The 26279-nt window shown below is 41.7% G+C and overlaps 1 protein-coding gene across 1 annotated transcript in view; it reads left to right on the top strand.

Annotated features, from left to right (window-relative positions):
• Positions 1-21369, top strand: part of HS1BP3 (HCLS1 binding protein 3) — a 45647-nt gene extending 24278 nt beyond the window's left edge. Inside the window, exons 4-6 of the mRNA XM_009582349.1 lie at positions 9567-9718; positions 10218-10353; positions 21141-21369. Of these exons, the coding sequence (XP_009580644.1) occupies positions 9567-9718; positions 10218-10353; positions 21141-21369 (517 nt within the window). The remainder of the gene's footprint in view (positions 1-9566; positions 9719-10217; positions 10354-21140) is intronic.
• Positions 21370-26279: the final 4910 nt, after the last annotated feature.

The raw sequence follows: 26279 nt of genomic DNA, 5'->3' as shown, positions 1-26279 counted from the left end.
GCTCCAGCGTGGGTCCCTTCCATGGGGTGCAGTCCTTCAGGAACAGACTGCTCCAGCGTGGGTTCCTCACGGGGTCACAAGTCCTGCCAGCAAACCTGCTCCAGTGTGGGCTTCTCTCTCCACAGGTCCACAGGTCCTGCCTGGAGCCTGCTCCAGTGTGGGCTTCCCACAGGGTCACAGCCTCCTTCGGGCACCCACCTGCTCCAGCATGGAGTCCTCCAGGGGCTGCAGGTGGATATCTGCTCCACCGTGGACCTCCATGGGCTGCGGGGGCACAGCCTGCCTCACCACGGTCTTCACCACAGGCTGCAGGGGAATCTCTGCTCCGGCGCCTGGAGCACCTCCTCCCCTCCTTCTTCACTGACCTTGGTGTCTGCAGAGTTGTTTCTCTCACATATTCTCACTCCTCTCTCTGGCTGCTGTTCTGCCGCAGTTTGTATTTTTTCCCCCTTCTTAAATATGTTATCACAGAGGCGCTACCACGCTACCAATGTCTTGCTTAAGAGGGAGAGTTTTGTGTCTCCAGTGCTCCCTGGTGTGACTGTTCCTACAGTCTGGCCTCCAGCAGTGTCTGCAACATCAGAAGTGGAATTGCTTTGTGCAATAGGTATATCCGTGGCCTGGGGAATATTCCACCCAGAGCAATTTTATCTTACCTCTGTTAAAAAAAAAAAACCTCCAGGCAGGAAAGCTGCGTTTTCTTTTTATGGAAGAGGTTTTGATCTCGTGATCAGCAGGAGAGGCAGCAGCCGGAGCATGGGGCTGTGTCTGCAACAGCGGTATCATTTAGTTCTGACAATGTCTCACTGTGTCCTTTGCTATTTTATTTCCTGTGGAGCCTTCTCTGTGTTGCGGTGAGGTTTGTTTTACCCACGACGCAGCCGAGAGAAAAAAGTGACCTCTGTGAACAGCAAGATGTGGGGGAGGGAAGGCAGTGGGGAACCAGGCTCAGCCCCATCTTCCCTCCTTGGGCCGGATCCTGGAGCAGTCGAAACTGCGCTTTTGAAGCAGCCTGCCTCTGAGTGCAAATCCTGCTTGGCTACTGCTGGATTCTGCTCACTGCCTTGGTAACCGGCTCTTCTCTGGCTTTTCATAAGCTCTCTAGATGTGGTATGACAGGTATGTCAGGCAGAATTTTAGACTGGAACATCACTTGTAGTTTGCTAGAAGTTTTCCGTAGGTTGCGGGTGGGACTGTGCAGGTACCAGGCGAAAAAAAGAAGAGCACCTTTCAGACAGTTTTACACAGAGCCTCTGGGATTAGAGAGGCCAGAGGTTTTTTGATGCAAACATCCTCTCTTGTTACGTTATCTATTTGAGGTTTTTCTGTTCATAGGCAGATAAAAACTAGAGTTGTGCCCACAGTCTGTGTTCTTGTACCCGTTCTGCTTTTGGATGCAGTGAGGAGGGAATTCATGTGGGGCAGCAGCACAGCTCCTGAGGAGCACCACCTGAGGCCGGGAGGCTGTCAAACACAGGCGGCAGGAGATGCTGCTGGATATGATGGCATTGTGTTTGCGAGGAGATAAAGATTAGGTAACACAAAATTAAACCTTCGCAAAGTAGATGTGGAACAGTCAGGAGGCACCAAGCAGTTGCAGGTCCTGCTGATTTGACTTTACCAAGGCCTGTAGTGACAGGACAAGGGGCAACAGTTTTAAACTGAAAAAGGGTAGGTTTAAATTGGACATAAGGAAGAAATTTTTTACGATAAGTGTGGTGAGACACTGGAGCAGGTTGCCCAGAGAAATTGTGGATGCCCCATCATTGGAAGTATTCAAAGACAGGCTGGACGGAGCTTTGAGCAGCCTGACCTAGTGAAAGATGTCCCTGCCCATGGCAAGGGAGTTGGACCAGGTGATCTTCAAAGGTCCCTTCCAACCCAAACCATTCTGTGACTTTATGGTTCTATGATTTAGAGGCGTGAGTGTATCTTCTAGAAATGAGGCATCAACTATTCATGTGTTCAGTGCTTTTTCAGAAATTGTTCAAATACGTCTAACAAGAAGCTACAGTGATATGTTCATGTGTGTATTTAGCTTTTTTCACCATTTCACTGTTGAAGAAACCAATCGCTTCTCCAAAATGGTTGCTGTTTGCATTTGTCGCTTTTACTTGCTAGTTGTAAGAATTCTTACCACAACATTGGATACTTTCGGTACCATCAGTTCCCTATTTGTGAGGCCTTCTTTTTTTGTGTTTGCTCATGAATTTGTTGAGCATGTGGCAGATAACATGCTCACTAGCTAGTTTTTTCACACCTTGCTTGTTTCAGCTTGGTTGACTTGGATTGTGAAGCTGCTCAGGGCATTTTGTAAAGAATGTCTCATAAAGGGACAATGTTGGCTGGTTGATTTCATTACAGTTTTCATATTTATATTCTTGTCACACATTTTATTGCTGAGTTATACTGCATGTAGACATCACTTTACAGGCATGCAACACAGTATTTACCCAAGAATTTGCTGTCTTTGGAGCTACAGACCTGTAACAATTACTAATTAGTGTGAGGAAATGGATTTTTTTCTTACAGTGTAATTTTTGTAGGGTCAAAACATAAAGCTAGGGCCTGTTCCCAAAAGTAACTCCAATAGCTTGGATAGTGACCTTAAAAGAAATAAATCAAGGAATAATGTCTGGCAGAGTTTATTGAGTCAAAATTGTTAGTCCTATTTTTTTCCTGATAAAGCTTCCTTTCTCCAGAAAGATTTTACATTTAAGATTTAACATGAATTTTACCTTTTATTGAAAACTGACTGGTAAACATTCTTGTTTATTTTTGGTGGTCAGCAGTTATAGCTGGTTATCATTTGTGATCTGCTTCAACCTCTTCCCTTTCTCTTCCTTTGCTAACTTGCCTATTGTTATCTCTGCTTAATTTCATCCTTTTTTTTCCTTACCCTCCCTTCTGCATTTTCCCACTTTCCCATTGCAGCTTCATGTTTCTCTTTCAGGTAGAGCCTGTGGTCTTTTTCAAAAGCATAATTTGACCAACAATAGTAATCTTTAGAGTTAAAGCAGAAAAAGAAGAGTCCAGAATAGAGGTCTGGAGGGTAAGAGGTACATGATGCGGAATCGGGGGGAGAAGAGGGCTGAAGATGATGATGAGGCCTAATTGTCAGTCTGGAGGATAAGGCAATACTGCAGATCCTGGAGGTTGAGCAAGAAGGTGCCTGATACTAGCCAGAAATTTTGGGGAAATGGATTGAGGAGGGATGAAAAGGGGAAATAGGATGATATTAGGCAGAAATTGCAGGGACTAGGCACAGCGAAAATAGAAGGTGCTCCAGAAGAGGGAAGCAGAGCAAAAATCAATGTTTCTCTCCTTTTGTCAATTTGAAATCAAGTCCTACCAAACATACAAATAGAGAAAGAGAATTAGGGGCATAATAAAAGCTGGTATACACCAAGCCCTGATGCTGCCGTCATCATGCTTGCCTTGTAGCTCTTTTGCTAATTTATAGACTGAACAGCAAGACATAATATTCTCTCCTCCTCGTCCCACCAAAGCCATGGAGAAGAACCAAAAAGAGAGTGTTCTGTTTTCATCCCTCCTTGCTTGAGGTGTCTGAGTGCCTAAGTTAATGCAGAGATAGCTCAGGGTCGCTCTCTACAGAGAAGCAGATACCTGCAATGCTGCAGTGAGATCCCTTCCGCAGGAGCTGGTGGATAGGAGCTTCCATTCTCCTGGTCCTGCTTTGGAAGAAAATGGTGGGAAGTCTCAGGACTGCTATGTCAGTCCCTGGATAAGATACCATTACTATTCAGGCCTGTAGGCTCTTAAAAAGAAAACAGCAGCATGATTCTGGCAAGACTTTAATAATGAATGTTCTTTTAATTACTTAGTGATTATATCTGATTATCTGCCTTTCTTTAACTTTACCAAGCATCAAGGCAATGCTCACCAGCCCATGCTTCTTTCTGGTGTACTTTTCTAACTTTTTTAATTTCTAAAATAGCTTTATTTTTAGTCCTTTGTAACCACCCTGAAGTTCTAAAATATATTGAGTAGCTACATCCAGGGTGCAGAAAGATGCCTGGCCAATTTTTTCCAAAACACATTAGTGCGTGTTATCTGGTATTGCATATTTGAAAATGTGCATCATTAACATGAGTATTAGGCTAAGAACTATTTCACTGTTGTCAGAAACCCTGAAAGTACCATTCTGCTGCTTTGCAGATGAAACCCAAAATACTAGTGAGTATTTTTGGCTTTTTCACGTTATTATTGGCAACTTTATTATGCCTGTCTTGTTCTGGACCAGTGTCCTTGCTGTGGTTTAATTTAGTCATGATTATATTTTGAAACTTGTCTTTTGTTGTCCTTAACTTGTTTCAGCAAGTCTCACATTCTGGTTTACTCTAGAAAATCAAAGGAAAATGATAAAGAAATTTCCTTTATGTTAATTTTTTTTCTTTGCAATCTACACTGTAATCCTTGTTCCCTTACCAGGCATATGAGTGCCTGTGTGCTTTATTAGTTATTTAGTTGAAAACTTTTTAGGAAATGTTTCTGTATTATGATTATTGCTAATGAGCTGTATACTAAACAACAGTGGGCCGTCTATGGTCTTGTCGTCTGTTTTCAAATGATATTGAAAAAGGATATAATCAGAAAGCTTAAGGACAGATTATAAAAACGGCTTGGCTTCTTTTAGGAAGAACAGGTACTTCTGGGTGCTGAGCTCTTCAGAAAAATCTCTCCACAAAAGCAGGTCCCAAGATGGGAGCTGAACTCTTGAAAATCTGTTCCTTCATGCTTTCTTTCCATCTGTTGCTCTGCTGGAACAAAAGCCCTAGGCTGGCCTAACCTGGGGGCTGCAGCAGGAGAAACTTTGCCTGCAATTGAATGCTCTTCTTCCAAATGATGTCTAATAGGAGATTTATTCCATCTATTATGCATTGTCTTATTTTGGGATATGCCAGGGCCATTTAAAACACTGTAAGTTGCTGTGATGTCCACAAGAAGAAGATTACTGTGTGAGGTAAAATATTGCTGTGGCCAGCGCTTGTCACGGTTGCTTAATGCTTAGCGGTCAGGCTGTGTTGAGCTGACGGGCTTAGAATTTCTATTCAGCATCCCTTGCCCAAAGCAGATGAGAATGACCCCTTTTGTCCTGTCTGTTATTATCAGGCAGCTTCAGAAAATGAGCACTGTTGAATGAAAAGAAAGCAGCAGATGACATTTTGTTTTCTGCATGAACTAGTGTATAGGTTCTTTGTTTTTCAGAAATGGTTTTGAAGAAGATGTGCTAATATTGCTGCTATTTTAGCAGTAGTTCTTTTGTTCAAGCCTGAATGTAGATTTGTGGGAGTTGGGGTGTCCGTTTATATTAGCAAGCTCTTTCCTTGTAAAATCCCACGGATACCTAAAATATGAATATGTATATTCTGAATAAGTCTTTTTTTAATATTACTGTAACTTTCCTTTCCTGGAGCATAATCTTATTTCTATAAAAAAGAGATGGTCTTATTTTCAGAATAATAAGTTCTGAAAATTTTTGTCTGTAGGCAGAGATTACACTTACTCTGAATAATGACACACACTTACTCTGAATAATTACACTTACTATTTTAACCCAATAGTGAGCATGGGTTAGGGACTCCTGTTTGTATTGAGCACAGTAGACATGCCCTTTGATTTAAGTTATATATCACCAAGCATTAGGTCTGGAGATCCAGTATTTCAAAATACAGCTACCACACAGACAGGTCTGGAAATCTTCTGACTTTGGAGTGTCTTAGTCATCCTCGTCGCTGTTTTCTACAGCTGACCAGAAAGCTTTTCTGCATTATTGATGTACCATTGAGACATGGAGGTTGCCAAAGAAGTGACCTACATTGTGTCTGTAAACAATAACATGAGAATTGCGCTCACAAAATGGGTTGGCTTTGAAAGTGAGTGTCTTCTGCATACAGGATTTTGTTGACATTTTCATGGGTGATTTGAGAATCATTTGGGAGCCAGGAGTCTCAGCTGGATTTTCAAGTGTGCCAGCAGCCTGACTAGGTGGATTCATATACTCTAATTTTTGATCATCCAGTTTTCATCCATGTCAATTAGGAGGCTAGTCTTCATCTACAGTCACTTATGAGGCAGTTTGGCTCCTTTTGGACTCAGAGCAGAAGGCGGTAGTGTTTTTAAGTCATTCTCACAGTGCTTCGTGTATAGAAGTCAGTGAGCTCAATTGGGTAAATAAGTTCAGCTGAACAGAGGATACATCATCTTTAGGGCTGGTTTTTGTTAAGATTTTTAAAATTCACTAGAGTGATGTTCCAAGGTTCACTTGTTTCAGCAACAAAGAAATAGCAATGATACGGGTCATCTTCTGCCAGCTGGATGCAGGTAGTTTCAAAATGTCAGATGCCAAGGCTGTGAGTGTGATGTGTTAAGAAGGTGCTAATGAAGTGCAGGGCTTGAGTACAGTAATACTTTGGGAGACTAAATGTTCCTTCATTTCTGTCTTCCCAAAAGCCTCTGCATCCCTGCACCAGCTTACTGCACCCAGGCACATCATGATCGTTGAATTAACTATCCTTGCAGCTTCTCCTCTGCATGCCTACCAGCATGTGGCTTCACGATCAGCTCCATTGCTAAGTCCCTGGTCCCCTGCTTATGGGGAGGTAGGAGGAATATATAGAGAGGGGATGAGTGGGCAGGCAGACACACACTGAGGCCAGCTGAAGCTGATTGTGAAACCAGAACCTCAGACAGGCTCCGAAAATTCTTACACACCCTTTCTCATCCATTAACCTCTGCTCAGCGCACAACCTGGACTGGCACAGCTAAATACAGAACCGTGGGAAGCCTATTTCCCACTTAGAGACTGACCTCAACAGAGTCCCTGTATGGATACGCTGGAATTACTTGGCAGTCCAACTGTGGCTTCCTTAGAAGGGTAGTGAGGGGAAACAACTTGAAGGCAGAAAAACAACTTCTTCATGTTCCTACTGGTAGCAGTCAAGCCCTGTGGGTTTGGCCCTGTGCCCTGTAACTGCCAATGCAGTCCCCTGGCAAAACAGAAAACAAGCCAGTGTAAGTGGGCTGGTTTGATGGCTAGACTAAACAGAAGGTTATTACCAGGACCTTTCAGTTCATTTTTCAGTTCATTTTATGTGCTGTTCTTTATGACACTCTTTATGGTTCTCTTCCCTTTCTTCGTTATTTCCCACCATTCTGGTACTCTTTGCTGCAAATACTTTAACTAACTATTAGTAAACTCCTTGTTAACTTCACTGGAGTGGAGACCTGTTGCTTGGAAATGTATTGGCTCATGTATATAAGTACCTGTGGCATAACAGGCTCTTATGCATCAGGAGAGCTGTTGTAACTTTCTGAATGGACAAGGGGTCTTGTCGAAGAGTTTTTGGCATTCTGTAGATTGGCAAATCCTCATCTATATTGTCATTCATTTCTCAAAGAATACTTCGCAAGGCATGAATTATGCAAATAAAAGTTGCTCCTTCCACAGTAGATTGGATTTATTTGTGTCTACTAATTCTATTTATAATCAATTCGTCAGCTCTGAAAGACTCAGTCTTAATGTTCTTCTGTTTTTGTTGTTAAATATAATGGCTCTCATTTTTCACCTTTTCTCTTAATGCTTAGGTTCATTTGAGTGATAGATTTCTTACCACAGTTAATGAAGCAATGAATTTGAGTTTGTGCAGAAATCCTGGTGAAAGCTGTCTGGCTTGTACATATTATAACTTTAGATTTTGTCAGGTTTCAGAAGAAGGCTCTTTTACAAATGCTTCAGTTTGAGGCAGTTCCTTGGAGCTGACCTTTCAAAAGTAGCTCAAATTCAGAAGTCACTCGAGGCATATCCATAATGAATATAAATGTGAAAAAAAGAAAGCCATGGAAGTTTCTCCTGCTTTAAAAATAAGGTTTGTATCATAAATAGTTCAGCAAATTGGCTGCTGACAACTGCAGATACCTTTAGTATATTGAATAGGGTATATTTCCAAATAAGGCCGTATTTAAGTTCTGCATGGGGCTTGCTCTTAGGCCTCTAAAGTGCAGCATTTCCCATTGCTAAGAGACGAAGTGGTGGTAGCAAGGTAATACTATCCATGAGTTCTATTTTGGTGATAATAAACCTGTGAAAATAACTGGAAGTAACTGGATTCCACTCTTTTGTGTGCAGCTGTAACTGGAAGAGGATTTTACAAGATTCTTTAATGTAGTTGGCATGTATGTGTAATCTTTTGACCTTGTTCTTAGTTTTTGATGACTATGGCATGTTAAGTGCTGATAATTGGGTTTGCTCTAGGCTGAAACCTGACCTGCTCTCTGCAAAGGAGAAGATCACATCTATTGTAGGAGGCATTCAAAGGGGCTACCTTAGAAATTGCAAGGCCATGACTGCTAAGAGTAAGGATCTCTGAAATACGGCAGTTTCTCAGGAAGGACATGTTGTCCTAAGGAATGCTTCTCTTTCAGCTTAGTTTGAATTGGATTTTTCATCCAAAGGTTTTTGTCCTGTTCTCTAAATTTTCTTTTTTATGCTATCTGGTTTGCCTCATAACTCAAGCTGCCCTACTGAGCCTTGTAGCTTCAGCTAGTGGAACATGACTCCTAGGTATGAGAGCATGAGGCACATGCTTTTCACTGTTCTTGGAAGGGGATTCAGCTCTCCTTGTTTAAGCCATGTGCAAATGAGGCCTCTAATCCAAACTAGTTTTTAGCTTCCTTCTCCAACCATGGGGAAAGGAGGAGATCTTCAGAGACTAATTGCATCCAAATACCAGTGTTCAAAATAGATGGGATTAATTGTCCTATGGAGATGTCTGTCTCTTTCCACTGAGTTGAGAAGAAGCCTAAAAATTAACTTTGTCTCACTGTCAAATTTTTAGAAGACTAAATTTAGAGGAAGTTAATCCTGCCCTTGTTTCGAGAAAGTACTGAGTGACATTTGTCAATTCTGCAAATAGCAGTCTGTCCAACCAAGTATCTTCCAGTCCCTGCTTGCTTCAGTTTAAAGGCGATGTAGTCTTCATATCATGCCTTCTCTGAGGAGGATGAGGGGAGTGTCTAACACCTTTATGAAAGGAGTATGCAGCAGTCAAAAACAGCAGCAAGCACTGACAAGGAATTGGAGCCAAAGAGATTTTTAAAAACCTGTCCAAAGGGATCAGTGCGATGGTCCAACCTGCACTTTGTTTTTCAAGCCATCCCTCTTCTGTCTGTCTATGACAGTGTTGCTGGAACTGCTCTTCTTTCTTATTTTAAGCTTTCTGTGTGTGAGGAGTAAAACTGCTTAAAACAAATGTGATTGAGTGGTAGTTTGCACCGTAAGGCATTGTTAGCCCTACTCTTCCAGTTCCCATTGGGTTCCTTGATAGTTCTTAAGAATACAAAACATGAGTACAGGTAGAGTGTGTCAGACCAACAGTCCCTCCAGCTCAATATCCTGTTCCTGCCAGCGACTAACAGATGCCTATGTACCTTTCTCTAATCCTTTCCCAGCCTCCATTTATTTTCAGCTTGAAAGACTTTCTAGCCATAAATCTTTCTTGTTAAATGAAGAATTGCAGCTGACTTTCTTGTTTCTTATGTTTTAGAACTAAAAAAACGAAGAAGGCATCTGCTCCTCCAACCAAGGAAGAGAAGCCCAAATTAACCATTTTTGAAGAGGAAATAGATCCAGATGAAGGACTCTTTGGCCCAGAAAAAGATTTCTCATCAATTGGTCCCAGGAAGAAGATGAAAGAGAGTAAATCTTTTCTATATTTGTATATACACAGATTGTTTTATTTAAAGCATGTGTGTATAACTGAGCTTTTAAAATGTAGTGATACAGAGTATACAGGCTAAATAGTGACTTGGGAATGTTAAGGCAAATCTTCAGCTGGGGCAGAATCATCTAGAATCATTCAGAAAGAATAAGACCTGTAGCTCCCATAGCTGTTCACTGTTGACATTTTGGGCTGGGATATTATAGGTCTGTGGGAGCTGGCTGTCCCACAGTCACTCATGCCACACTAACAAGAGTAATGTGACCTACTTTTGAGTGCAAGAAGAAAGCAGATTTACCAAGTCCTGAGAGTGCAGAGTATCACTGCACTTCGTGGATTGGAAGTCCTTGTAAAAAAACAATTGTCTACCTAATCTTTTTTTTCAGCCCAATAGCTAGATTTACTAGCTAGTGTTAACGCAGGTTTTGTGTTAGGTAACATGATTTAACTACAGCATTTTCTGGTTCCCCTTTCTAGATCTGAAATTATTTGAAGATCCAGACCTTGGTGGGGTGGTAAGACTGGGTGACTCACTACTGCTGCCAGCTGCCTGTAAGAACAGGGAGTATGTGCTGAACACGGGTCCTGAGGAGGACACTGAGAAACTGCTGAGGTACACATCTCAAATCTATCGTATAGGATGAAGGTGATCTGAGGAGTTATTTAGACCTCCAAAGAGACGAATTTGAAGGCAAAGCTTAAATACTTTGAATGCTAACTGTGAATCAATGTTTGTACTTACAAGTAAAAGATATGTGTCATGGAGCTTGGAAATCAAACACATTAAAAAGGAAGTCAGGAAGACCCTTTGAGAAAGGTAGGGAACAAGGTATTATTCTGTGACTCCAAAGGAAGGGTCTTGAAAGGTCCAAGTCATGTCATCTAGTCATTGCTTTCTAACATGGCACTTCCGCTTTCTGCAAGCGATCCACAGGGGGTGAAAACTGACCTCCATCATGAAAATTGAGAAACAAAGCCCAGAAGCAAAGAGGAATTCAGCTTCAGTGAGCTGAAATCAGGGGCTCTTGCCATAAGAGGAATGATTTTCTGCAGGTGGCTCACAGATCTCCATGCACACTTCCAGGAGGAATCCTGTGCACACCTCCACAAGCTCATTAAATTCTCTATCACCCTGCATTTAATTTTTAATCTAGTGGAAAGGAGGGCTGGAGCTCAGAGTTACAGGAGGGAATAATGTACTTGCTCTTACACTTACCTGCCCCTTGATAGTGTTGCGCTGGAACATATCATCACATAATGTGTTTTATTCCTGACATCTCTCTCACAAGGCTAGATTGCCTGCACTGATAATCCTCAAGAGATCAAGCAGGGAGCCAGTGCTCAGAGAGACCAGCATCACCAGCGAATCTGTGCTGCAGTAAAGAGTCAAATTCATGCCTTCTGGATCTCAGGCTGGCATGTGGATGATGAGGCCAGTCTGCTTCCAGTGCTAATTCTTGCCAGCCAGCTCCTGTTAGGATGTATGATTTCCGCAGCAGGTACTAAACCCAGGAGAGAGAATCTGTGTGTGATTTCAAACCTCTCCTGAAGCAGGTAGTTTTGCAGCTATTGCTTTCTACGTATGGAAAAGTGCTAGCTATCTCAGCAGTAATTACCTGACTTAATTTAAACAAAGGTTAAGTTGGGTAGGGTGCCATCTCGCATTACATCCTGACAGCCCACCTGATGTTTATAGAAGCTGATGGGGCAGGACATGACCTGATTTAGTGCTGTGGTATATTGGGAGCAAACACGTATGTGCTTGCAATATTTTCGTGTTTGCTTTCTCCTCTCTAGCAATCTCGGCATACAGTGCTTGATCCAGATTGTTCATATGGCTAGAAGAGAAGTGCCTGTTTTAATGCAGTCCTTGCAATATTATCCATTACTGGAGAGAGCTTCTCCATCTGTCATGTCAATGTCCTTTGGATTATATGTTTTCTCTGTCTCTGTGGCAGAGAAAGGTCTCTGAAGTCTGCTCCGAGACCAATAGACCATGCTTTTAGATCAGTTTGGGGTCATCAATGTTAGCAGCACACCCAGATGGTTATGGAAACCCATGGGAAAAGATTCCATTTCTTTTAAATTCCAGTAGTTTTAATTTATTCTTGAATTGTCCCAGCGCTTTCAATAGTTGACAAGTCATCAAGATCCAATTGGAAATGAATACACATAATGAAGCAGAAAATCATGCCAGTGGTCCAATGGGAAAGTTGCTACGGGAATCCAGAGGCAACTCCTGGCTGTGCAAGAGGTATAGGCAGATAGGTCAGGATCTGTTGACTTGTTCAGGTGCCTAACACCTTCTGAAATCCCCATGCTAAACCTAGTTCACAGTGTTACCTGCACTTCATAGAGAGCTGGTGGACTGAATGCAAGGTGATTGGGGGTAAAGGAGAAGCTGTTAAAGGGGGGAAGAAGAGTGGCAGTGCTGTTTTAACCTAGTAGAATACTTCACCTCGCCTCTATGTAAATTCATTGCAATCACCTGAAATCCTGTAGCTGAACTTTATCGAGTGGTTGCACAATGCACTTTGTTTTCTGTTCAGCTGGAAGCCTTAGCAGAACTGTCAGGTCTCATAAATGTAGAGGCAGCATTTGAATCATCTCCCACCTTCCCTTACCACCAGATTAGTGTTACATATTCTTGAAGGGCAGTGCCACAGTCTCTTTTCCAGGCAGTGACCCTTTGTGGTGAGAGGAAATGTTCAACGTGAGCTGAACCCTCCAATCTCTCTGGCATGGGGGTTTGAGCATATTTTGAGGCCTAAGAATAAATCTTGCCTTTGCCCTGTAGATGTTGACAATCCCTCTCACTTCCCAAAGGGGACTGAAGAAATCTCTCCACAGCCCTCAGATCAAAGTAGGAGCTGTGACAACCCATTCCTTTAGAGGGCTAGAGCTGGCTAAGCTACTAGAGGAAAACTGTCAAATGTCTCGGTCTGTTGGATATACTCTGTTATACCATACAGAAAATTTGCCTGGACAAATTTTGTCAAGACCTAAGACCTGCCTGAGCTATGATGCACCAGCAGGTCTGTGGTAGGTCCAGAAACCTAGACGTGTTCACTGTACACAGATGGATTAGCTGAAGAATGCAGATGTAGCAGCTCTTGACTTACGTAGTGTACATTTGCATGTAGCACATGGTCTGCTCACATGTATGTGGTAGATCTGAGAAGTGTCTGACTTACTGGAAAACGTACTTTCCAGTGAATCATGTACAGAGATAGGAGAGCACTGCCTAAGGCAGAGGAAGGCAGAACCTCCTTCCAAAGGGGAAATGGGAAAAAGATGATGTTCAGAGCAGAACACAGGAGCAACCAAGTCCTTCGTGATCTGTATGGTATCTGAGTGGTTGTAGCAGCAGTAGCACCACAGCACTGTCAGCACAGCGTGAATCCCCAGCAGTGACTTGTAACTCTTGAGGAAGAGACTGTTATGGAGACAAATGAGTCTGCAAAATGTGCGTGGGCTGTGCTTGTCACAACATGAGGGAGAAGAGAGTATGATAAATGTTCTCATTGCAAACTGAAGACTGTACTCTCTGTAGATACCTCCTTAAATGAAGTGAGAATTACTGTTCTAAATAGAATCACCTACTTGACATTAACAAGTGTTGAGCTTTGAGAAGAACTAATTGCTTTATAAGTGTAATGAAAGATTTCTTTTTATGACAAAATACCCATGTCCATTCAAACAAGTATCTTCCCTCTTCCTGTCCATTGACCAGCCTTTTACTGGTTACTAATTTCTTGGCTTACCAACAAAAATTAAGCAATGGTGTTGGAGAAACTAGGTGAGCTACCTCACTCTAACCACTGGCGTTGTAGATGCAGGCACTCTTTCGTACCACGAGGTCTGCCATAATACATCAGTGAGGTGCCTGTTGAGCACTGTACTTGCATGTCCTTCCAGAACTTGTGGAAAAGAGATAAATTGCTGTAGTAGGAACCAGCAAGGTCAAGTCCCATCATGTTGCCTTCAGGAAAAAAGGAGCACATCATAGTCTTCCTTCATGGGATGTGCTTTGAGAAAGGGAGGGATAGGTAACCAAGTCTTTTTGGCTTATCTCTTCACCACAGGGATACAGAGGAACCCAGGCTCTTCAGAGAAGTCTTGGGCCCCTTTGCTTTTGACTCTGCCAAGGTGCAAGGTGACCAGCTGCAGTGAGGTGAAAGGGTAGCTGATCAAGCCTTTCCCAGATGTTAAAAGAATTATCCTTGGGAATGGATTTAGGACCAGGCTTCTCTTTTCTCCTGTCATTTTCCTGGGTCACGTCATACCACATAAAGATTCCTTCTGGATGCATTCAGCTATTTACCTCTACTCTCAAAGCTCCTCTCCAGGTCTGATTTCCATTTAAGTTAGAGACAGAAGTCAACTTCTGCAGAAATCAGTATCCTGCAAACTCTCCCATCATGGATTCTCATGCCATCTTATTTTCTCATCTCCGTCCACCCAGTGGTCACAGATGTGCAAATTAAGTTTTCATGCAGCAGGACTGCAGTCGACCTCTTCTACCTTATTAATATAAATTGTGCCTGCCTGGTGTGATGGATCAGGTTTTTGTGGAAAACCAATGCTAGAATTGTTGTTGCAGCAACAATGTGAATGTTGCAGCAGCTCTGTGGGCCCACAGAATTACATAAATTATCACACATCCTAGCCTGAAATAATTATCGTAGTTGTCAAAGCAGCTTTTTGGGAGAGATTTAATTAACTTCACCTTTGATAATGAATAGGGAGTTGAACTGGAAGGAAGCAGCTGTCAGCATAAGATTTGTCTTTTTCCAGTGCTGGGAGCAGTGTCAACAGTGGGATCCCAGTTCTGCTGCCCTGTGATTGTAGACCTGGTGTATTCTTTCTTAGGATTACGCTGATCTAAGACTGCTGGTGTTGAAAGGGACAGTCCAGCTCTTACCTTTGTACTACAGCTGCATCATCCTGCCTGAGCCCTTAAAAGACGAATTTTACGGGTTGTATTTACAGCTGCGAGTTGTGCCATCCATGATGCAAGTGATGACCCTTTCAGGAGCATTACATTGTTAGAGGCTGAAGCTATTTGTGAAACTGCATCCTAACAATGGCCATTTATATACACCATTCAGTGCGTACAGCTTCTTGAGAAGGTTTGTTAGCTTCAGGATTGCCAAGGAACTGTTGACACTCTTAAAGCAGAAAAAGTTTGTATGTTCTTCATTCAGCAGGCCATTAGCAGCTGCTGAATTCAGAGCACAACACTTAGACCTTCAGACTAGCCAGGAGTCATATGGGACACCACCTCCAGCACCATGTGATGAGAAAAGCTTTCTTGCTGTCCTGAGGATATGAGAGCAGCACCATGGGCAAGAGAAGAGCTTTGAGAAACTCCAGAGGGTTTAAATCTAGATCCTTTGGGCAGAGAGTTGTTTGGGTGATGGGCAGGTGGTGGAGGAGGTTGCAACAACTGCGTCAGAAATTTCCTGACCACTCTAGGGCAGTTTCCCTTGCTCGTTGTGTCCTGACTGTGGGGAAAGAACCTTGATTTGGCTGCAGTAGCTTTCAGTAAACAAATAAATAGCTGTTTTTCTTTTCTTTACCAGTTCTTGGTGGGTTTTCTTGCTGCCCAAGAGCACTTTCCATGATGGTTTTCAAGCATTTGTGGTGTTCTTTCCATTTTTCCTGTAAAGTATAGGGATGCTACTTACAAACGCTGGAATAGCTATAAAGTAAACTTGGTCAACAGAATAGAAAGGCTTTTGCCAGACGGGAAACATCAATTCTTGCCCCACCCCTAGGAACATATATGGGTTGTGTAGAACAATGCGGAGAGGTGACCTAGAGTCCTAGTCTTTCTTAGTCTAGCAAGAGATGCTTTTGCTAGGCTTGAGAGTCACCAGATTTCAACCATCTTGCCCCAAGTTACTTGCATTTTCGACAGCCATCTTCAGCTGGGGGGTAAAAGCTGACTGCTCTCCCCTGCCCCAACTATGCCTTTGCCTGGTGATTGGGGAACTTTCTAGAGAAGCAGGAGAGAGAGGTTTGAACTTCTTCAGGCTGGGGAAAAATCGAACCAGCTCTCTGGTTCAAATTGTAAAAATTGAATTGTCTCATTTTCTGGGTGAATGATCTAACCAGTAGTCTCTTTTCCTCAGAGGGCTTCTTGTGGGCATATGCATATAGGACTTACTTGTACTAATGAGTCTATTCTCTGGCCCTCGGCCAGACAGCACCAGCAGGCTGCATCCATGCTATTAGACTCACTCCAGCTCCAGAACAAGGTGACTGTATGCAGCTGCCCACTGGGAATGGTCCCTGTCCCATGCCAGCTCTGAGTTGTGTCTGGGAATTTTTTGGAGGAGGGCTAACCTGTCCCAGACCAAAGCTGTGCCAGTGGTTCTTCCAGCATTTCACCAGTATGGACTCTCACGTTCCAGTGTCCAGACATATTTCCTGGCACTGGTTAAAGTACCAGTATGAATTTACCTGTAATGGATTGCAGGGGAAAGCAGGAGCAGGAGGGGAGATACTTCCTACACAGCTCCCTTGCTTTGCACTCCTGTGGTTAACTCCAGCCTGTATAATTTCCACGGGCCTTGTTAGACATCACACTGTCTCTGCTGACCATAGCAGAAGTGATGGTCAACAGATACTTCAAAGCCTCCTGCCTATTTTTGGGCACAAGTCTTTTCCCAAGTCATATATGTGATACTACATCTCTCCCCAAGGTTTCACTAAGGTATCTCTCGTACTTGGAATTAACACCAGACAAAATAAAGACACTTTTCTATTCTGCAAGAACTGCTGTGAGTTGCATAACCTAGCTTCAAGCATGATCCTTTTGGATACTTTAGCAAATTATGGGAGTATTTGTCTCTTGCTTTCGTTACTGATTCTCCTCCTCATTAGAGCATTCCCAGCAAGCAGAGGTCACTGTCCCCATCGTGCTAGATGCCGTACATGCACATAGTCATTCCTATCCCAAAGATCTTGTCCAGGTAGACAGGACAGAGTTCAGAGAAGTGGCATCTAAAATGTTGATGTTTTGACGGCAGCTGCTCTGTCTCCAAGTCAGAACTCATTTACTCTCTTGGAAGTCCACGTGCTAGCAGTCATATCATAGGGCTTTGTGACAGCTTTTCTTCAGTAAAGGTTTTGATTGCTTTCTGTGTCTGGAAACAAAGAGATTTTCCACCACTAGAGTCTGTGAATCAGCACAACAGTATGGCAGGAATTTTAAATAATGAGGCTGCTTTTCCATTACAGAAAAAGAAAGAGACTAATTAGAGAATGATTAATTACATGGATTCTGTGCCTGATTGTCTATAAAAAGATGGAGGATTGGGGTGGGAAGGTTTTTCCTTTAATCTCCTTGTTATTTCAGAATAGTTGCTTGATTTTTTTCTTCCTCCTCCTGGCCTGGAGTTAAATATGGTGGTAGTTATGCACTGTAATAATTCATTTGCTTCTCAAGAAATAGAAGTCCTGGTTTCTGTCTCTGCCTGAGGCGTTTTGCATTTTACCTCTTTAGTTTTCCAAAAACAGTTGTGTCTCACATGATCAAATGGCAGTGGACCAAACAGTTTGTCTATCACTGCAGCACTGAAAAGCAGGTTTTGAGATAAAGACCACGTATTATCTGCTGTGTTCTCTGTAAAAGACTTCTGTCTAACCAAGGTCTTTAAAAAAATCAGGACAAAAAAAGGAGATTTACATGATCAGCTTCCAGACTTTGAAAAATCATCATCTGCAGAATTTTTGGCCTAAAAGCACACTATCAAAAAAACCCCCACCACCATCCCCCAAAAAATCCCCACAACCTACTGGACTGCATCTTTTGGGGGTGTTTTATGACTGTGCTGAGTGGTTTTGTTGCTGTGGTTAGCACAGAAATTAATGTAGAGCCACACAGGAGTAGGAATTCAGGAAGCTCTACCATCTGATCAGGTTAATGAGCTGTATTTACTGCTGCCCCTGCTGGGCAGTGCACCTAGTTCTCAGGCAGTGCACCTGGTTCGAAATCGTGCTTCCTCTGTATCTTGTATGCTTGATCTGTATGTATATGTATGTATTGTTCATCTGGTTATTATGGTTTCTGTTATTTATGACCAAAACTTTATGACATAGACACTGATTCATTCAATATTTGTTTATGCCAAGGAGGAAGGCATCATATCAGCTAAAGAAAGCTAGGCTTCAGAAATATCAGCCCTAACATGTTTTGTTTATTACACAGCAAAGAGAACAAGAACATGTTTTGGCAATCTGATCACAGGTGTGCTATCTCTTGGATATCAGAGTTTGCAGCGAACAAAAATGCCTGGGCTTAAATTAAATTAATTTCTTCTATGTAGATGAGGAATTCAGAAGGAAGGAATACACTGGCAAGGTGTTTTGTACGTTAGGTGGGATATGTCACCCACAGGGAATCACGGAAACTAAGAGACATTAGAAACCTTATTATCTGAAAAAAAAGATAATATAATCTCCAGAATTACCTGGGGCATGAAATTTGAGGTAACAACAGGAGCTGCCTGCTGGAATACAAAGTCCACAAGGTAGAGTTCAAGATGCAGAGCTCTGAGACAGTGGCCCAGCTCTGTCCATCAGATAGGTATTTAGATATTTCCTAGTTTAGTGTTCAGGCAGTTGATTTTACAAGATTAGCCTTAGTTAAAACTGATCCTTTTTAGATTCCCTTTGGGAGTCACAAAAAGATCTGACTTCAAGAATGGTTTTATCTTAAAGGGTTCTGACCATCTATATGGCAGAAAATTCAGGCTAATCCTTGTACACTTTATGGCCAATTCATGGTGAATGTCGTTTGTTTCAGCCTGGACAGTTCAGTCATAAGTTCCTCACAGCTTTTAATAAGGGCAAACATAAAAAGAAACCCTTGAAATTATGCAATTTTTCTTAATAATAGTGGGATCCTTAGCTGAGGGTGCTGGAGCTCTTAAGTACCTGTGGTTTTAACATTCAAACAATGTGCACTAGGGATGGAGCAATAAAGTGTCTCAGATACATTGATTCTTCTGTTGATCATGTTCCCCATGGTCCTGGCCAGTCACCCAAATAAGTCACTTCCCAAATTATGAAAGAGCTCAGCTTTGCTTTAACTGCCTACTTTATTTTAACTGTCTGCAGAAGGCCCCACCAATTGTTCTGCTGTGTGGTAGAGGCATTTACAGCATCTCTCCTAAGGCTACCAGTGAACAAAGAGAGAAAGGGAGAAATCACAGTCCCATTTAGTCAACAGAAGTTATCCCAGTGGGTTAGCAGGGGTCTGGATGACACCCCCCACAAGACGGCCTCATTGCCTGGCAGTGAGGAAGATATAAATTACAAAAGACAAATGAGAGGAAGGACCAAAAAATGCCTGACATGAAATGAGGTGAGACTCATTTGTGCTCCAGGGACTGCCTACCTATGGGGCCTGTAGAAGAACAGACTAAAAAGGCACCTTCCTTAGACTCCCTGTATGGTATCCTGTTCCAGTGAGTGGAGCTGCTGAAGAGCTACTCCAACAAACCCCTTCCAGTCACCAGGGGCTCAAATGAGGAACTTCAGAGAATCCTTCTAGAGAGAAACAGCTGTTCTCTGTTCCCTTAGTCACGTCTCCATTTGCTCCTTGCCATTTGCCACGAGATGGTTATGTGTGCTGTGATCAACAGAGAGCATCCAACCATCCTCCTGGATGGAGGGACTGTGCCACCTCTTGATGTAGTGCTCTAGCAGAGACAGAGGGAGAGGGTGGGCTGCATATGTGCTGTCAACTTCTTTCTTGTTTAAGAATCACGTGACCAGACTTTCTTATCCTTACAAGTCCTCTAAGAGTGAACTAAGTAAAACTATTTGAAAGGAATTTTAGCACTGAAGAAAATTCCAGTCTCTTTAGAATAACACCTGGACCTTAATTTTGTCTCCTAGTTCATTTGTAGCTTCCCTGTCAGGCTACGCTTTGGCTGAGGCAGAGGGAGTTTTACTGCTGGCACTGTTACAGCCTAATGGGCTGATTCAGTTGATACTGAAGTTTGGTAAAAACAGTTCTTATATCAGTGCTTGTAAACAATTAAACAGTTAAATCATTTCATTGCCTAAGACGCTACCGTCGTAGAGTAAGTGTATCACACTAGAGCTGGGGTTTGGCAGGGAGATACCTACATATTACAAACCTGCTGTTCCTCTTGATCTTTGGCTCCTGGTCTGCCATGTAAAAGTTTTTGCTTGCACTTCTTATGCTTCAGCTTTCTTGATTTTGTATGCTACAGTTAGGGGTGGAGCCTTTTGGAAGTCATGTATTTTGTAAGCATATATGAGGTATGCATTTTATCAGGGGCTTCGCTTTTGTAGGTGGTCATTACACAGCTGATGATCTGCATGGATTGCTGGTTGGGTTTTGACTGCTTAACAATTATTTATCAATCAAGCCTTTGGGAAATTAACGGCTGTGTTTACTCCTCATGGTATTTTGTTTGACCGTTGTGCTCAGAGGACCAAAACAAGAGGCTATTTTGATTCAGAGCAGAAATTACTGTGGCCTTTAAAAATTTCTCTAGCTATGCTAACTTCTACTTTCCCGTCTCTGCTATATCTTTTAGAGATGTGATGTGTCATAGCCTTCTTTCCGTTTCCTTCACATACTCACTTTCCAAAGGCAGCTACCTCTTGGCGTCACAAGACTATCTGTTAAAAGGGCTCTCTCAAAATCTTTTAACAGCTTTGGTGGGAACAGAGTTGGGCACACACAGCATGCTGTGTCTTTTGATAAGGTCAAACAATCCAGGTAGAAAACATACTTAACTGTTTCAGGTGTTTTGGGATATTTCACTAGGAAATAGGACTCTTTCCTAGCGAAATAGTCACTAAAAAAGCGTTGTATACGTTCACAGATTGCAAAACTCCTTCAGTTTCTTGGAAGCAAATGTGAATATAATATTTTTAAAGCCATTAGGTTTTCCAGTTTCTCATGATTGAGCAAGGGGGATGCTCAGTCTCAGTCTTGGGGGATGGGGATGAAGAGGAAGCAGAACTGAATGTGAAAAATGTTATTATCCCGTGAAAATTTCTGAGCTCTTGAGGAAGCAAACCATCCTGTCACAGATCAAAAGCATTTTTTTTCCCTGAAGTAAAATCAAGTTCTTTTTATTTTGATAATTGCAAATTGCTTTTAATTTAGACATTTGAAAACATGCTGTAAAATTAATTAACTTGCATGGTGAACTGAAAAATCACATTATAAAAAGACAGTTCTTATTTTGGTAGCATTGAAACTTTTATGGAAAGCTCTTCCTAAAAGAGAAGTTCATCAAAGTTGATCCTTCAGAAAGTTTTATTTTGCAAGAATGCATTTTCTTACAAAACAAAAATCAGTTCACAAATTCCCAAAATGTTACTGATGTTTTCTTCTCATTCCAGAGTTGAAGATGATTTAGAGAAACTCTTGAAAGTAACCTCCAAACCAAAACCTAAGGTACCATCAAGACCACCATTGCCTCAGAAGCCGACAGTTGCCCCCAGGAGCACTAATTCATCTCCACTGGCAAAGCCAAAGGAAAACAGGATTCAGACAATGAATGAAATGGACATTCTCCAGTATATCCAGGAAAATGAATCTATCAACAACCAAGATACAAGTCTGTTTTGAACATACATATTTTTAAAATGTATTGATGCCTTCTTGGCCTAAACCCCCAGTGAGCTCAAGTGACAGTAGCAAGAATTGACCAGATCTCTTTACTGTCACAGTGCTCATTTGTGTACCATCATATAGAGAACAGCAAGTTTGACTAGCAGAGGCTCGCCATGATGTTTTCAAAACAGTGCAGTTCTGGTATAATTTTGCCTTAGATTTTCAGGGTTTTACAGGGAGTGTGGATAAGGACATAGCACTACAGATTGTCTACTATTTTAGTTTCGGCCAGTTTAGTCCTGATTGAAAATGGTAAGCACACATTGCAACTGCAAATAGTGTCCAACAAATGGTCTGAGGCAGGACAGGATGCTGTTCCTGTCATTTTAGTCAGTGTATTTCACGGAAAGGTCATTTTCCTTTTATCCTGTGCATTTTTGTAGCAGCCCTTTCCTCCCTGACTGGTATTTCAGTACTTTATAAGCAGGAACTGTTAAGTATAGGTAACAGTTCCTCTGTAGTTCAGAGAAACACTGAAATCCCAGCTAAGCCTGACAATCTGCTGCCTTTGTTGTTGCGCAAATGCCGACTTGTAAGAGAACTTGTAGGACTGCAAACACTAGAGGCTATCCATCTCTGGCCATGGGGAGAATAGCAAATGACTGAAGATGGCTGAGTGCAGCTCCAGACATATGTGGAAGTTGTAGAGTGTAGGAGGTTTGGATGCTGTAGGACTCTTGTGAACCTACTCAAGATTCATAAGGGCTAATGTTTTCCAACCAAGTCTTCCTGGGCTTCCACTGTAGTTAGTGGAGAGAAAGAAATTTCTCCAGGAGGTGATTCAGTGCAGGTGTCCTGATAGAGGAACTCTGAATTGTTCTCTGGAGTCACTCACTCTCTCTTTCTCCTTCCCTTCTCCCAGAACTTAAAGAAGAAGCCATGGTGATTAATTCCACTAAGCTAAAATAAGTTTTTTGATAAAACAGCGGTCTTTTCATTACTATGGCAATGGTTAAAACAAGGGAGGACAAACTTGGGATTATCCAGAGGAAAAAATAGGAGGAAAACATATTGGAGAAATTTTAATATGCAGGAAAAGAAAAACGTGGTAGAACAGGCATCCCAGACTACCCCTCTTCTTTCCCAGCTCAGGCACTGTGGTTGAACATGCTGAATTTACATCTAATGTGGGTTGATACCTGCTGTCATGTAGAAGGAGATTCCTGAACTCATTCCGCATGTGTTCTATCCAGATGCGAAGACAAGCTCCCCAGAGAGAAAATATTAATATATTTAAGCCATATCACTATCCCCAAATTTGCCTTTCTAATATAGAACAAAATAAATAGAAAGCATTATATATATATTTTTAATAATGAAATTATCTCTAATAGCCAATGGAAAATACAATAAAGGTATTTTGGTTTGATGGGACAGATAAAACGTAACCATTGGCTGTCATCTATGTACAGTATATTTCAGTATAATAAAACATTTTGCTAATCTGCAGGTATTACTGTTATTGTTGTTCTCTAGGTTGTACAGCAGCAGCAAATTGGAGTTAAAGGATGGATTCCATTTAAGACATGAGGAGAACATGGTGTTAAAGTGCATGCTCAGCTAAAACCCTGTGTAAATAAGTATGAAACCAAGAATGTAGCTGTGCTCATATTTCCTTTGAGAGCAGCTAATGGTAAAACTATATATGGGCAAAGGTAGTACCTGATCCTGTCTGTTCTCACAGTGTTCTGGTGCATTTAGGAAGTTTGTTTATCCCATCCTGCAGAAGGGGAACAAAAGCACTGAGAAAAAAATAAATGACGTGCCAGAGAGCAGGCAGAGAATAGCAGGCAGGAAGAATTAATTCAGGACAGCCTTCCTGTTGCAGTACCTGGTGTCATGAACAACTACTATATATTTAACTGAGGGTTGAGGAATCTTGATCTCCACTTTATTCAGCACTATTTGGGGAGACTGCTGGCATTTCTGTATTTTTGGCCTACAGCTCATCACATGGCCTGAACACTGCTAAAACTACCATAATGAGGGCCATGGATTTAATGATCAGTAGACTCAGTGCAATCTTCACCCTTAGCAGGGGATCAACAAAGGAAAAGGATTAAGATTTATTGAAGTAAATAGAGGAATCACAGAAGAACAGAGCTGGCAGTGGCCTGGGAAGACCAGTTTGTCCACCATCCTGCCCTAAGCAGGAACATCTGGCCTGTGTCCTGCTGGTGGCAGTTCTCACTGGCTAGGACAAGCTGTTATTGATGTGAGGCTGCAACTGGACAAGTAGGCAGGTGCCAGAGCAGGACATGGTGGCTGTACACAGTTAGGCTGGAGAGATACCTGAGCATGGGCACTGAATTATTCTTGCAGTAATTATGCCTGTGTTATCTCTCACAGCCATTTTTCTAACCTGTCCTTAAAAGTTTGTCTGGCTGGAGAGCAGCACTGGAGATGTCATAACCTCCCTGGATGTGCCATTACAGTTCTTTGCCATCCTATTAGAAATGTTTTCCTACTGTTTGACATAACTGTTCCTTCCTGCAACTTAAGCTCATTACTTCTAATTCTTGTCACCACAGGAAGAGAACAAAGTATATTCCTTTCAGTCTCTTTTCTGGACTGAACAACTCTGAGGGTGAGTGACAGGTCAGGACATCACTATGGTACCAGCTTCTCATGACTCGGTGCCTTAGATGAATGTTGTCATCTTACATTGGATTTCTCCCATTTTGAGAAGAATTGCTACATATCCACATACAAATTTACCAGGGGCAATAAAGGATGCCAGCATCCCACACCCTTTCATTAACACCACTTGGTGCAGTGACACAATGTGCAGCCTTTGTTCCAGCTGGGACTATGTTTTTCGTTCACCGTTCCTCATAGTAATGTCATCTGTCTGCCTTCCACCACCTCTAAGAGCTCCACTCAGAAATGGCTCATGCTTTTGCAAAGCAGTGGGAGGGTAGATATTATATATTACCATCATAACCATGGGAACATTCCCAGTAATACTGATGTAGCAACAGTATAGTTGTATCCATTTTGAATGGCCAAGGAATACTTTGACCCCCAGCCGTCCCTAAAATTGTCAAATTGCCTAAACAACACAGGGAAGGAAGAGCTGTTAATTGTTTCCTGTGCTAGATTTTTAAGATGATTTTAAGGTCAATATTTTACTTCAGAAAAAATCTATCTTTCCTGTCAAGAAACTAACATATAAGGATCCTTCATAAATCCCAGTGTTACGCATTTGTTTTACAATGCAAATGTCTAGCTGCAGTAATATTTATAGGCACTTAGAGGTGAGTTACAGTCCTTGAATAAATTATGTATAATGAATCATTATTATACAAGAGAAGAATGTCAGACAAATGTAGCCCCGAAAACTCAAACATATTATTTAAAAAGACACAGGGAAACCACACAACATACTTTGCATCCTGCCAGACCAGAACTTACTTTTTTTTTTCTTCATACGTCACTTCTAGTAGCAGCTATTTTATTAGCCTGCTCTTGACAACTCTTGAAATTCAATTATGGACTCTAATGTAGTTCTTGGCTGACAGGCATCACCTTTCGACATTAGTAATAGCTAGCTCATCAGAAGATTTGAAAAGCAAGAGAGTTATATTTAAACCCTTACAAAAGATGTTTTCTTTAGTGATTAGAACTCATAATAGGTATCTCTATTGCTTTAGAAGCTGCTCCTTGTTTTGCATAACCTTCTGCTTGTTATGTGGTACAGCACTCATTAACAGATAACACTATATACTTCATTATTTGGGTCACAGTTAAAATACTGATTTCACCAAGCTGGGTATTTCACAGATGACCTGTGGGTCATCTGCTCAGGTCTGTTCTGTTGCTAAATTTTTAGGAAAGCTAATTCCCACATAGCATTTAAGGCCTAGTTCTGTCAGTGACAATTTGGGTTGGGTCTAAAAAAATATATTAATTGAACCTGATATTTCTGCTAATCTTTGCCCAGATGTTAGCTTCTGCAAAGCAACTGAGCTTGCTACAGCAGAATACACAAGTCAGCCTGTGATTTAAGGTCATGAAAATCCAGCACGCTCATGGGGCACTGAGGCATTAGCTAATGAAAAGAGACTGTAAATGACCAGTCCCTGTGGTGGTTAGATTTAATATAGAGTACAAGAAAGCACTGTTTTCACTTAAGAATGTGACTGTCACTAACGTCACCAAGGATTCTTGAATCTTTGTGTGTGTATGCATCAACCACGTTTCTTATCGATCGAGGTGACCACACATTTGTGACAGTTTAAACCTCTGTAAGTCAAGAAGAGAGAGGGGTTTTACTGTGAGGTTTTATCTATGTTCTTACTTTTCATCTCAACAGCAACAACAGGACTGAATAAAATCACTCAATTGCTTTCTGTATTGCACCCATTCCTTCCTTGATTCATCTTTAAACCCATCTGATCCAATTTTTTCAGCCCTCACCATATCACTGATCTTCCTTTATAGCCTTCTGCATACTACTGGTTTTTAACGTCATGCATTGAATCTAATGAAGAATTCAAGTGAAGGGAAATCATGTACCTGTATTTCTAGAGAACCATCTGTAGGGTACACTGCTTCGAGTAAAAATACAAGCAGTGAAAGGTGATGATGGTAAATTAAATTAATAGTCAAATTAAGTGCTGCTGTGGGAGTTCAGAAGTCAATGAAGCTGCTTAAAGGATTGATTAGTCATAGATATTTAGGGACTAAGTTTTTTTCATACCAGGATGTTATGAATGCTAAAAATTTATGTGGGGTCAAGGAGACACTGGTTAGACTCGTGGAAGAGAAATCTATCAAGAGTTATTAAAGATGCTGCTTAGAGCTTGGGAAGTCTTTGAGCTACAAGTTGCTGGAAATGAGGAGAATATTCAACAGGCAATATT

Source organism: Fulmarus glacialis, unplaced genomic scaffold, assembly GCF_000690835.1.
Source record: "Fulmarus glacialis isolate BGI_N327 unplaced genomic scaffold, ASM69083v1 scaffold7557, whole genome shotgun sequence".
In the NCBI taxonomy this organism is placed as follows: Eukaryota; Metazoa; Chordata; class Aves; order Procellariiformes; family Procellariidae; genus Fulmarus; species Fulmarus glacialis.
Note: the sequence above shows the minus strand (reverse complement) of the source record. Positions and strands in the feature narration are given on the sequence as shown.